This window comes from Cygnus atratus, chromosome 4, assembly GCF_013377495.2.
Source record: "Cygnus atratus isolate AKBS03 ecotype Queensland, Australia chromosome 4, CAtr_DNAZoo_HiC_assembly, whole genome shotgun sequence".
Lineage (NCBI taxonomy): Eukaryota > Metazoa > Chordata > Aves > Anseriformes > Anatidae > Cygnus > Cygnus atratus.
The window spans coordinates 48,182,802-48,196,780 of record NC_066365.1 but is presented as its reverse complement, the minus strand read 5'-3'; the positions used below and the strand labels follow the sequence as shown (position 1 = coordinate 48,196,780).

Genomic DNA, 13,979 nt, shown 5'->3' with positions numbered 1-13,979 from the left:
GGAAGTGAGCATAAGAAAACCTGCAGAAAACATTTTGCAGATTGTTCCCACCCTGCTGCAGTTCAACCCATGGGGGCTTCATTGCTTTCTTTGCTTTTAATTACTGGAATTGGTCAGATGCCTGTGGACTTACCCACCACCATACTAATGTGGCCAAATACTCCTCAACAGCAGTGGCAAAGATGCCACTGCTGCAAAGCCTCAGCTCCCAGGGCTGGCCAGGGTGGGCTGCTCTTCTCTGCCTCCTCCCCAGGCACAGCACTGCTAACAGAGAAGCTTTTGGTTTTAGCACGGGGCAGGTCTGCAACAGACAGGTGTGCTGAAAAAGCTGCTGTGCTCTTGCTACAGCTTCAAAGGCTTACTAGTACAGACAGAGGGCGTGCTCTGATACTGACTTTCCAGGTTACTGCTCCACTGCCTGGGTTTTGATGGAAGCTGTATCTCCATACACCTCTCAGATCTCTGTTCTCTCTCAGTTGTTAATTCAAAGTGAACATCGTGGTGGTGAAAATGCAGGATGAACAGTTCCAGGAAGCAAACTCCTCTTCTTATATTTTGCTTTTACCAATGGAAAAACGTATTGTGGACAGTGGTGATGCCCCATGTACTCCAGAAGGCTTTGCCCAAGTGGTTTAATTCTGCTTCACATTTCCAGAAGCTATACGTTTATTTTTGTCTACTATGCCCGCTCCTTTCTCATTTCTTAGCTTAGTTCCCTCAAAAATGTGGTGTTAATTGCTATTCTCGTGCCATTTTAGGAAGTCGGTCATTAGTCCATTCATTTATTATGACTTCAAACTGGCAATTTATAGTCTACAAACAGCAAATAATTGCCCTTTACTGTTCACAACTTCTTAAAAATTAATTTTAAAAACAAGAAAATTTTTAAAAAAGTTTTCATTGAATTATTTCGAACCCAGACAAGATTAGAAATTTCTGAGTATTACTGCATGAAACTAAAGTTCTCTGCATTGATCCCTAGAGGTGTCTAATATCGCTTTGGTGGAGTGATCGTGTGTGACTATGAACCATATATAAATACAAATACTTTCATGACCATTTTAGGTAGCTGAAATCCAACTAATGCATAACTTGATGTGCAACAGTCTCTTGGTTTGCAGTCTAGACAACGCTGGCAGCCTCTAAAATTTATTGCTGAACACTGTCACAAAAATGTGTCAAATTAAAATTTGCATAAAGGTTATACTGTAATGGCCTGGCAATCATCCCATCCTGTACTGAGCTTGTTTTAAATACTTTTCAGATTGTTTGGAATACATCATACTTCAGTCCAAACACAAAGGAAGTCTGTGGGAAAGCATTCTTTAGCTTCCCAGATGGAGATAATATTTAAGATACATATTTTCATGAGAGGAACAGAGTAAATTCATGGTCATCTAATCACATTAACAGAAATGCTTTATGATCACCACTTTCTACTAATTACCATAGATAATATGCAAAATTAAAAAAATTCAATCCAACTGTTTTAGTCGATTTATATTTTTGTACTATATCTTCATTATTAAATGGTAAATTTAGGAAGTAACTTCTCAATGCAGAAAAGAGAAATATTCATGACAGCCAAGATGGTTTAAGTTTGTTTTGTTTTTAAAGAAATCATACTATTCATTTTGCTTTACTTGCAGCTCTTGCCAGATTATTCCTGATGCCTTGAAATTATGACCATTTAGTAGCAATGTGCAAATACAGCAAATTCTTTGTGGTGAAGCAACTGTTGATTTCAGTTGCCCACTGTACTAATACTACAGACTGTAGCTCTGAGACATGTGGCTTACAACTAGCCTTTCAAAAGCTCTTGCGGCTTCAGATCTCTCATCAGTTTTTGATAGCACTCATATTAACATTATGGCTTTGGAAAAACATATATATATACTTTCCTAAAACCTTTAAAAAGTAGGTCTGAAAATGAAAAGAGATGTGGAAGTGGAACAATAGCAAATTTAGATTCCTTACATGAAAAAAAAAAGATTTCCACTGTTTGAATGACCATTTTGTGAACAGAGATACCAGATTTCCACAATTCGTATTTCCCACTGTCCTTCACAAAACTCAGAAAAAAACATTTGCTAGATGCCAAGATGATATTATTCATCTCCATGTATGAAAACAAATCTATTCTGGCATAAGTGCGTATCTGAATTATACAGGAAATATAGTTAAAGAACCATAATTTGAAAGTAATTTTGCTGCGATAGGTGCTTCTACAGTTACTAGCTTCTGTGGTCTCTAAGGTTACAAATTACTACAACACCCAAGTTCAGCAAGGCACTTAAACACATCCAAAAAACACAGCAGTTCCACTGACATACATTAATGCTTTTTTAATGTCTGGATTTAACCTGCAGAGCCTTGGTCTCTTATGACCATTGTTATCCAAATTTTCAGAATTTCTAATTATCATCATAACTGTAGAATGTAGGAGATCATGTTCTGCATGTTGGATTGCTCCACTAGAATATTTGCAAGAGAATTATTAAAAAAGTACATAGTGAGAAAAACTGTGAAAAATAAATGCATTTATACATCACTTTTTTTTGTAAAGATGTAAGTAAAAATAATTGACTTTGAAAATTACTAACCTTTACAGCTGTCATCTTGGTCTAGCTGAACCACATTTGCAGACTAAATCTCATGATAAGGTAAATTCGATTCCCTATGGCCAAGTCAGGCTATAGCATGTAAGTCATATTCTCATTTTTAATTGTGTTCCTGCATACTCCTGGGTTTCTTTCTTCATTTACTGCCATCCTTATTATCTTTTCTTTAAATTAATTTGCATCTTGTTGACACCGACTGATACTGGCTGTATCCTTTGCAGAACACATAGCATTTAATCTAGATACGTGGCTTAAAATAGTAACAATAATAGTGAGCATTAGGGAATAGCCCTAATTGTTATACTCTCCAGTCTTTTCGGAATGACTTAGAGATAATATAAACTATTTGAAACTGGAAAGCTTCTAAGGTGGCCACCAGAAAGAGTTATGAGTAGATAACACTAAATGTAGAAGTCCCATAAAAGAGTAACGTGGGATTCATGCACTGAAAAGATTGGTTACTTCATTTCTTTTTTCAGTGTCACTTAACCAAAATCTCTTCATGAACTTAATCCAGTCTGAGATTACATGTGAAGAGAAACTAACAAAAAATCAAATATACTCCAGTTATTTTGATAACCGAATTAGCTCTCCCTGAAGGAATATCCTAGGCTATATCTTTTCTTTGAAGGAATAGAGCTGACATAACTTTCAAATCTGGCACAATACATCCATAACATTTCCTGAAATCAATTACATATTGATTTCTAATTTCACTGCACTATGTGCAGTAAAGTTCAGCCAGCACTTTATCACCATTAATCTTACAAAAATTTATTACTACTCTTTACCACTTGAGTGATAAAGATGCTCAAGTATCTCCATAGTAAAAGTTTCACATTAGAAGAGAACCCCAAAAGTTTCAGAATTAATACTTAATTTAGATAAGCAACCAAAAGTTCATCCTCTGATCCAAAGTTTATCTGAACTATCTTAAACATGACTTAAAAGTCCTAGAGAGCCTATTTTTAGAAGATTTACTTGAAAGCTCTTTCTACGGAGTTCTCAAAAAATACTGTCTTTCTCTGTTTCTCCCACAGGTTTATGAAAATAACATTATTAAGCACTGCAAAAGAACATTGGTTTGAGATGCCTGAGGAAAAGGCTGTTTTCAAAGCAGCAAATTTATATTTTCTTATATCATTACAGTCTGGAACACAAAATATGGCAGACTGAAAAGTATTAAATTATTGCAATGAATTACAGATTTTCAGTAAACTGTTCTTAATTGTGTGCACCTCTTCATAGGAGAGGTTCTTAACTCTGTGCCTTAACCCACCTTGCTATTTAGTGTTGAAAAACAATTTTAGCTAACATTTTACAGTTCTGGTGCACTTGTGCACCTACTCAGTAGTCCCCACCAAAGATTTTGCTTCCTATCCCTAATCTTGATGAAACGAGCAGCTTGGAGAAAGTGTAAAACAGAGCACAAGCAAAAATTTGCAAAGCTCTTTACAGGGTAATTGCTATTTTTTTCCCATTTTACAATCAACCTATGGTAACTAAACTTTCTCCTTTTGGTGGTATGCCCTTGAGAATAAATAATCAATACTTTCTGGTTTTGCATAAAGTTGTTCTCTAAAACCTCCATTGCACTATACACATGAACATACATGTGAGCTATCGGTATTCCCCTGAGCTAAAAACGTTAGAGCTCATTTGTTCCAAAGATTATTCAAATCTCTGGAAAATCAGAATGTACGATTGTCATTGCTTTAAATCTAAAATTTATATAATCCAGGACAGCATACAGTAGGGACTGGTTGGTGTAACCACATTTAATAAATCCATTTATGCTTTTGCTACTGTGTGTCATTAATAACCATCAGCTTTATGTTGTAGATAAACAGAATTGACTTTTACTCAACACACACAAAAAAAAAGGAAAGTTTGATTACTGTGGGATTTTTCATTTAGACTTATCATCATTAATTTATCACAATTAAATTCAGGCTCTTCCTACTTCTGAAGCTTAAGAAGTCTTTCTCAGAAAGCAAAGGAGAAGAGAGCACTGTGCCTCAACTATCTGAACCCTGGTGACTTGAAGGAGCAAAGAATGCTGTAACAGCTGGACCTGACTGCAAAAAGCATCCGCAGTGTCAGTACATCCATCATGACTAAACCAATTTACTGAAATGGAGCTAGTGTTGGTCAAAGTTGCTAAACTTAAGCCCTTAAGCCCCCAAACCTATATTCATCTGCAGAGCAAGCACAACAGATTCACACTGTCTCACCTCAGCTTCAGTTTGAAGGCAGCAGATCACAAGATAAGAGGAGAGGTCATGCACTGTTGCCACAATTAAAAGCAGTTTAAAATATGTTAACGAGGAACAGGTTTTCAGAAGAATTTAGTACCAGCAAGAGCAAAGTGATGTTGACTCAGAGGTCCTAAGATCTTAGCTGTCATCAAAGTACCTGAGTTCAGCACTTTTCTGTGGTCCCCCAGGGTGCCACCTTGAGGTGTGGGTGCCCCGATACCTTTAGCAATTCATCTCCATTTGCCTCTTCCAGTATTCTGACCTCTACGAGCACATATTTATGTGCAACTATAATTGACACTGAGCATTAATCAGACAGTGGTGTGTTTTAGGCCTTGACTTCACTGTGTGAACTGCTGACCTTGAGAGAAAAGGTTTTATATACCATTCCCAATTCCTTAGGTCTTCCTGTCACTGCAAAGCAAATACTTGACATTTATGGATGGATTCAGTTTCAAGTCTGTTGTTTTTTTAATGTTTTGTTAAAGTTATAAAAGTGGCTTTCAGGGAAAGTTTGTAAACATAGGCACATTTTTCATTACAGATTATAACCAACACAGACAGCCTTTTGTAAAAGTGAATGATTAAATATAAGTGATAAAATCCCACAAGCAGGAACATTGTTTGTAGAAGTGTCCTGCAAACTTAGAGATAAATAATACCAGATGCAACAGATCTCTCTCCCCTTTTGCCAAGCAGTTGTTGGTTGAGTTCTTTAAACCAAAGCTTTACGAAGTGACTCCTTCAGATCTGCTCCTTCTGAATTTGTCCCCCTTGACTATAAACATGGCTTCACAGTTGCTACAGCCATGTAACTCTCAACCTTCCCTGAAGCAACTCTTTTTTTTTTTTTTTTTTTTTTTGCTTCTTTCTATGCTCACTTGCTCTCTTAGTGTTTCTCACTGTTACAGTCTCCCTGGAACCTATATATTTTGTTTAAGTATTTAATGACACAAACACAAAGCACAAATATATTCTCAAATATAATTCTGAGCTTACATTTAAAATATGAGTGCATGACCTCAAAACAAGAAATAAGAAGATACATAGGAACCAGCATTATCAAAGCTAGTCAAAGTATATATTACACTGAGAGCTAATGTGGGCAGAGTCACTGCACAGTGATTGTACATAATAAAAAGAAACTGAATCTGCATTTTTGAATGAGGTTTTGAAACTACACTATAAAAATTAATCTTGCTAACAATATGACATGTCTGTATCAATATAAGCAACTATGCTTAGTAAAAAAGGAAATGCAGAAAAAGCAGTTGAGACTACGGTTATCATAATCAATTAGTTTTCCAATATGATATCTATTAATTAAAAAAATAAAAATTGAAATTTTACCTACAGATGGGTGTTTAGCATTTCTGGTATTGCTAATCATGTGGTTAATCCTGTTTTTTTAGTTGTAACTCTGAGTCATAGCTACTGCAAGATCAGTCAAACGGCACATTAACTGTGATTGCATGAACTACTAAGGGAAGACTGGCTTTGAGAGCTTCTGAAACCTTTTGCAAAAGTCACAAACAGTTTCCAACCATATCATTTGACTGTTAACTTTAGTAAAGGGATTATGCAAGGGAGCAAGGACCAGCTACTCAGGATGCTGTGTTGGCATACAGTACTTTAGAACATGTGAGTTTGTGCTCTAGGATTTGTGGTTCAGTGAAACAACTACTGAGGCGCTACAACTGATTAAAAAAAAAAAAAAAGAAAAACAGAACCAACAAACAACACCAGAATTAACAGAGAACAGATTTATAAAAAACAGACAAAAATGGATTATGTCAAATGAAAAAAAGGCAAGGAGGAGTAAACAATTAGACACTGGTTATTAAGAAGAATTAGCAGCATAGCTGGGAAAGCCAGACTTCAGGATGAATCCTGTAGTGCCACAGCCAGCAAAACTCCTTCCATGAAAGCCAATGGGAGCTTTACTGCTGGGGAATCTGGACATTAAAAGTTTTGGAATGATACTCTTCCTTACTTTGTGTAGAAAGGGTAACTTCTCAGGTTGCTTTAAAATTACATTGTTTCAAACTCAGAAATACTTGTTTTTGTTCATAGGGCTGACCTGAAAACTGAAGAACTACTGTAAAATTTTTCCATGTCTTTTTTTCCTCTTGCAGTTTTGTTCCACTTTTTCCCGTTCTTTTTGAATAAGATTTCCAAACCTCTAGGCACAATCTCTTTCCTAAAACAGCTAATGATACTTGATAGCAACAGAAAAAATAAAAATAAACCCAAACCCACTGAAGATGCTAATCCATTTAGCCCTGAGCAACATATAAATATATATATATAAACACAATGAAGTAAACATAAAAGAATTTCCAAATTCATAGCTCAACCATTCTCAAACCTTAAAAGTTTCTGAAACTCAAACCTATAGCCACATTTTTCTCAAAACTATTTGAAGAAAAATCTGACAATAAAAAAAAAAGGCTGAAAAATACATTTTATCTCCAATCAGTAAGTCACAGAATCACATTTGTAAGAAACTGGGGGAAAACACTGGAAACAACCTCTGCAGTTTACAAGCATCCTACCTTTCTTTTGCGCAGTTTCACTTGACTGTCTGAATATTCTTGTGTGGTCAAATGATTCCTTAAATGTAAACACTGAATATCTTCTGCTGAACTGACATTTGAAAGGCATTTGTTTTCAGGGGCCACTTGAGGTTCTGTGAAACCACTTTCATCCAGACCATTTTCCACTGCTGGGATGTGAGAGCAAGGAGAAGATTGCATAAGGCAGTTGCTGGATTCCACTGATGAACATGGTTGTCTATCACTGCTGGTCCATGAATCAGAAGAAATCCCACTCTCGACCACATTACACTCAGACTTTCCAAGCCCATCTTTAAAAGCATCAGATTTCCTGCGCTGTTGTGCAATTACAGCAGTATGAAGCAGCTGTTTCCCAGGCATAATAATTTCTTTCACATTTGGAGAATTAGAAAGATTTTCTTTCTCTACACTTACTACTTCATTTAAGCCTTCATAATTACAAAGCTCCAGGCTTTTTCCAATACTGCCACAAGTGTCTTCTTCCATCTCCTCTTTAGGAACTATGTCACAACCAGGTTTCTTACTAATATCCCCAATTATGCCAGATGCTTCAGTTTCCTTGTTACCCTCCATCATTGGTACCATCTGTGCTAAGGAGCCTGCTCCATTTAAATTCTTTTCTTCAGCTTCTGGTTCCCTTCCAACAGCAGTGATGTGGTAGTTAACACTATCCAGGTTGAGTGTCGAATAGTCATCATCGTCATCAGACACATGGACTAGAGTTTCTGTGCTGGCCTCCAGAAAATGCTCCTCATCTTCATGGTTATCATTTTCATCCACCTCCTTTGAAACATTTCCAAGCTGCTTTGCAGGGAAGCCAATCGGCTCTCCACTGTGACAGCATTCTGGAAACGAAGCGCATTTTTCTTTCCGGTCCACACTCAAAACCTCATCTTTTTCCATACTTGTCTGCAAGTTATCAGCTACGAGTCCGTGACGACATGCTGTATTATACTCCACAGACTCCAAAGCCAATCCCATCCACTGGGTCACATGCTCTTCCCAGCTTTTCTTTCTGATTGCTAGAGACATGTCATAACAGTTCAGCAGCAGGCTACAGCGTACCTTCCATGGAGGACCAAAGGAGATGTCATGGCTGCTGTGCGCTGCTCCAGAAGGAGAGAGGGTTTCATCATTTTAACATCTGCAAGAAATGAAAAAATAAATAAAATAAGGAAAAAGAAAAAAAGACTAGGTTATTGAATCAACTCCAAATTTAAAAAGAAAAAGAGGGAAAGAACAGTTTAAACAAAAGTGTAAAAGCAAGATAAGTCTGTGGGACCAGAAGGACAGGAATTTAGAAGACTGTTTTGTTTAAAGTTTTAATACTTTTCATACAAAACTTGACAGTACTCATAATTCAGTAGAGCTTTTTTCTGATTATTCTCCATTATCAAGTAAACAAAAATGTTATAAATAGGCACACGGATATGCAAGTAGCTCAAGAGCCAAATTCTGACAACGACTCTCTTCACTACGTCTGTCATAAGATATTAATTTCCATGGACATAAATTGCATTATGTCTTATGATTGCTTTGCGCACACAGTCATTTTGTATTTCTTCTTCATTCAGGGATACCCCTCCGGAGAAGTACTTTGGCAGTTTCACAAAGAAAAAGGGCAAAACTCAAGGGGTATTCTAAATCTTACCAAAGTTATAACCACTCCACTTTTGAGTAGCTTTGGGCCAGAATTTTTGCCATTCAGAGGCTCTCATTTTAATGATCATTTCATTCTCTTCAGGACAAGTTATAGTTACAAATGTTACATGAAACTGCAGGAAGTAGTAGTTGTTGTGTGATAGAAAAAAATACAACTCTAGGAAAACTAATTTGAGGTTTGAGCATATTCCTTACCTCAAAAACATCATAAAACCCAGAGGAAAAAAAAAAAAAAGGAAAAACTAAAACCAAACCAAACCAAAGACAACCTTGGTGAATATATTCAGGATCTACTAATGTAAGGAAGGGATTAAACCCTTATTTAGGGGGTCTCCAGAACGGTAACTTGTAAGCCAGCATGGTCAGCCACAACCATGCATCTCACCTGGACTGTCAGGGTCTGCCACAGCCCACTGTCCCCACCCAACTGTACAGGTATTTTTCATTGACTTCCAGATGATAACATTTGAGATACATTAATCTTGTCACATTGCTTGTTCAAATTAACACAAAGAAAATACCTCATTAATTTATGGATTATAAAATGTTCTTTGTCAAGTAACAAAGCAGAACTTCCGGCCCATAAAATATCAGAGGTTCAAGGAGCAGGTGCTTCTACTTTACACTCCCTACATAAGAACTGTCAGCACTCAGATCTGCTTATTGATTTCAGCAATAAAGAAGATTAAGTACTAAGTTTGTTCTGGGTCATTTCAGTCCACTAAGACAAATTCTGATTGCCCACCAGGCTACAAAGCTGTGTTGACAAATCACACGCCCGAAGGTATAAAAGTATTCATCTTCAAGGAAATGCAGAATTATGCCCGTGCAACCAAACCTCTGTAAATTATGTCTTGACAGAGTGACTTTTAGGACTGAGTTGTACACACTCTTAGATTTTTAACCTTCTCTGAGGATGGCAAGTTTTGTTTCACATTCACATTTTCCACCTCTGTGGAGACTGTGCTTAAAAAGAAAATATATTCATAGGGTAAGAGAATTCCATGCACAAGTCATTAGCGTGTGGGAGGCAGAGGAAAACGGAAAGTAACACACACAGCCAGGCCAAAAAAAATTATCTGCTTTCAGAGGCAAAATTTGGTAGTAAGAAGTTAATTCAGCTTTAAGTTTCTCTTTTCTTTCCTGGTTGAATATGAGAGCAAGCTTAAATATTGATGTGTAAAGTCAGATTACTGCATAAATTTGCAGTGCATTTGCACTCTTATTCTGACTTCATTTCATATTTATATTCTCCTACTATTTAACTGTGCATGGTCCAAAATTACTACAGACCCATAATTAAAATGTATTTAACTTCTCTTGCACCTTTCTCTGATTGACCATAAAGCTCTCCAGAAACAATTTAATTGGTTTGACAACAGTGCTGTGTTTTGACCTCTGAAGGTTTACTAAAGTTTACTAAAAGGTGCTCTATGGTTTCTGCTGTCCTCCATTAGCACTGCTAAAAGTCGCACCTGGGTGCAATTCATTTGCAGCTTCCCTCTGTCTTCCTCCCCTACTAGAAGCTCTGCTTAAGCTCCAACTCCCTTAAAAAAAGTTATAAAAAAAAAAAAAAAAGTTGCTACAGCCACGCATGGGAATTTCTGACAAAAATACATATATATCAAGAAAAAAGACTAGTGTGAGAAGTTAAAAAAGGCAACTTCCTAATGGCATTCATGCATCCACCTCCTTCAGATTTAGGCTGCTCATGGTGTGCAGCATGCAGGCATTCAGAGAGTTAAAGGGCGTGTGTTAATCTTGCTGCTGTTAAATGGAGTTACACGTGTACAGAAAGGGGAGAACAGATCCCTTACTGTTTCTCATTTTTTGGATGTAGAGAGTTATATTTCATGGGGGATGAAAAACAAATTTTACTTGAGGAACCCTTCTGTTTTACTTGTGCTATCACTAGTTTTGGGTGCCTAGTAGACTGCAGAAAAAAAAAAAAGATTAAAAAGCAGAATACCCAATTCCTTGCCTGAAATGCAAGACAAATAAATATATGACAAGGGCACTTTCATTGTTCTCTAAAAATATCAGCTTATGTTAATGCCGAGCATGAAAAAATTACCTTACGCACGCCTGCTATCTGGGCAGCTCCGAGTCACCAGAGCCCCCTCATTCCATTGGCACGTGGAGAGCCCCCAGTTTGATGGAAGCTCACTTCCCTTCAGCTCCCTCCTCCACTCCCCAAAGGCTGCATTATCTGCTACAATTCAGCTTAGAAATTCTTTCCCTGCTACAATTGTGCAATAGTCATGGGCCAACAATGAGCTTTTCTCTCTTTTCCACCTCCACACGAGGGTAACTTATTTCCTTTGCACTCACATAAGCTGTGCTTGGGAAGGTCCACCACTCCAGACCTCTGAACAAGATTCATGACTGTGCTTCCTCTGCCAGAGAGAAAAGAGTGCTGCCTCTTTGCAGAAGAAAGGGTTCCTACTTTTTTGCCTGTTATTGTTGCCTACCTTTTTATTGATGTGCAGCCCCTTTCTGTTCAATGTAAATCGTAATGGAAACGAAAAGCAGGACAACATTCTGTGCGTTCAGTTTTGAAAGCTTTGCATAAAGTCTCATGGAACTTATAGTTACTTTGCAATAGACAAAGCACGGAGTAAAAACCTGTACGAGATGAACTGGTAGGCTATCCTATAAGTAGATTGTCTAATATTTTCCTTTAAGAAGGTTTCTTCTGATTTTTCCTCAGCAGCTCAAATTAAACTGTTTCAAGGAGGCTTTTGAAATTGGGACAGAGAAGCGTCCTCTCTTTATCTCATGATATTCCACTCAGGGGAGGCTGGGACAGACAGCCAGGGCTCTCTGGTCCCCCTCAGCCTCCCAGGACACAAGACAGGAGCCCACCCTGTTTTTTTTTTCATGGTGGAGAAAGTGGTGAGGGAAGAAGTGTGGAGCCCCTCAGCAACTGCCACCCCATGAGACGGGACAGTGTCACCCCACAGTGGCACAGGACAGGACAGCTACGGCAAGGCAGGCACAGTGAGCCATCACCATGCAGGGGGACACCCCGACAGCATCCCTGGCAGTACAACCCCTACCACACCAAGTGAAATTCAGTTTTTGCTAATTATTTGCACATGATGTAAATCTTTGTTGCAAAAGAGTAAGGCAAAGTGTTAGCTTAAAAACTTACACTGAGATGAAAGGCTGTTTCATTACATTTTTTACGTAGCAGGCACATGTAAGCAACTGAGATCAAGCAGAAATATTTATTTGGTTATCATTATTTTATCTTTGTTGGTCTGTGACCCCGGTCAGCAAACTTTGTTTAAGGAAGTCTGAGTGAACAGGGTCTGTTTCCTATAAACTCATCTCACATCTTCCTGGTCTGGCTTACATTCAGCTCTTTCAGTAACTCCATACCAAGCTCTGAGACAGAATGTTGTTTACAAATAATTTGAGATAAAACATAACCCTCTAGGTCTTCGCTCAGCTAGTTATTTTAACATATCTTCTGTTTTAGAATTTACAGTCCTTCCTTCTCTTATTTCCTGGATACATACCATTCATTGGATTTCACTGAAGCGGGGACTCACCTTGTCTGCAGTTGCTAAATAAACAGGCTTTGTGGTGCATTTGTGTAGATCATTCTAAACTGATTTCCTGGAATATAAATATAAGGAATATTTGTTGCAGGGTATCCATCTAGTGAATACCTGATGCAATTCCCTTATTTTCTTTTAAATGTAGAAGATAATCATGTAGCTGCAAAAATTAAAATTATTGAAAATAAATACTAGTAAAAGGCTATGGCTATTTTAACAGCTTTTTTTCCAGAAAGTATGTGATGCATACTTTATATATATATATATATATATATATATATATATACACACACACACATATTTTAAAGCTGAAGAAGACTTACCTATACTAAGGTAAACAAGATATTAAAACTGACTCTGGTACACTGCATATTATTTTTAAAGGACTCAATAATTAATGCAATATAAGTATAGAGAAACTATAGCTTATTAGACAGTGCCCACCTAAAACTTTCCCCTTCTGCTTCTGCTGTTTTTTCAAAACAAAAACTATTGAAAGTGTCAAAAATAAAAATTCTAATCTACCTTTTTCCTTACATTTTCTTTGTCAATGTATTTTTATGCTGAAAAATTAATATTAGCAGCTATGTTGCATATATAACATTTAGGACCATAGCCTATCTCACAAACCCTAAAGAAGTTGCTGTCACCTGTGAGATAACTGATATGAATTGTGCTAAGTTTGTCTTGACAAGAATTATCCAAATGGAAAACTTTCAGTGACTTAGTATTCTTAATACTTTTGCATACAAAGCCACAAAGCCGGACAGACAGGGATTTTCTGATGTAGTTATAATACAATGGTAGGTGCGTAAGAACTGAAGGATACATTGCATTATTTTGGATTACTACAAGCCATTGGCTAAGTTTTTAGTGATACTCATGTCCCATAACAGTTGAAGAGAGAATGAATAACAGTTATGGGCAACATACAGCCATTTTATTTTACAAAACAAACCAAAACATTCTAGCATATGAAACAAGTATTTTCTTGAATTACTCTTGTTCCTCACTTTGTGACACAATACTTGAAAAAAAATAACATGCAATACTAAAAAGAAAAATCACAAAACTCTCCCAAAGACTAATATTAGAATGATATTGAATTGTGCCTTTAATATGCACCAGATAGATGCCCTGCAGTGGACAGTGTGGCTTTAGTATTGCCATTTATTACAGAGGTATGATCTAAGTGCAATATGCAATAATTCCTACCAGCACATAATATAGGGTTTTAAAAATAGACTGTTTCAATGCATCACCAATTGCCAGCCGGCTATAAATCAAGCAGGAAAA

At 37.1% G+C, this 13,979-nt stretch overlaps 1 protein-coding gene across 11 annotated transcripts in view; it reads right to left on the bottom strand.

Annotated features, from left to right (window-relative positions):
• DLC1 (DLC1 Rho GTPase activating protein) overlaps positions 1 to 13,979 on the bottom strand; it is a 271,834-nt gene that overhangs the window by 200,879 nt on the left and 56,976 nt on the right. For 9 of the 11 annotated variants that reach the window (XM_035550926.2, XM_035550879.2, XM_035550847.2 and 6 more), the window contains exon 2: positions 7,435 to 8,599. In XM_035550926.2, the coding sequence (XP_035406819.1) occupies positions 7,435 to 8,487 (1,053 nt within the window). In that variant the 5' untranslated portion in view covers positions 8,488 to 8,599. Of the gene's footprint in view, positions 1 to 7,434; positions 8,600 to 12,674; positions 12,742 to 13,979 lie in introns of all 11 variants that reach the window. The other 2 variants (XM_035550828.2, XM_035550867.2) reach the window with 1 other exon arrangement.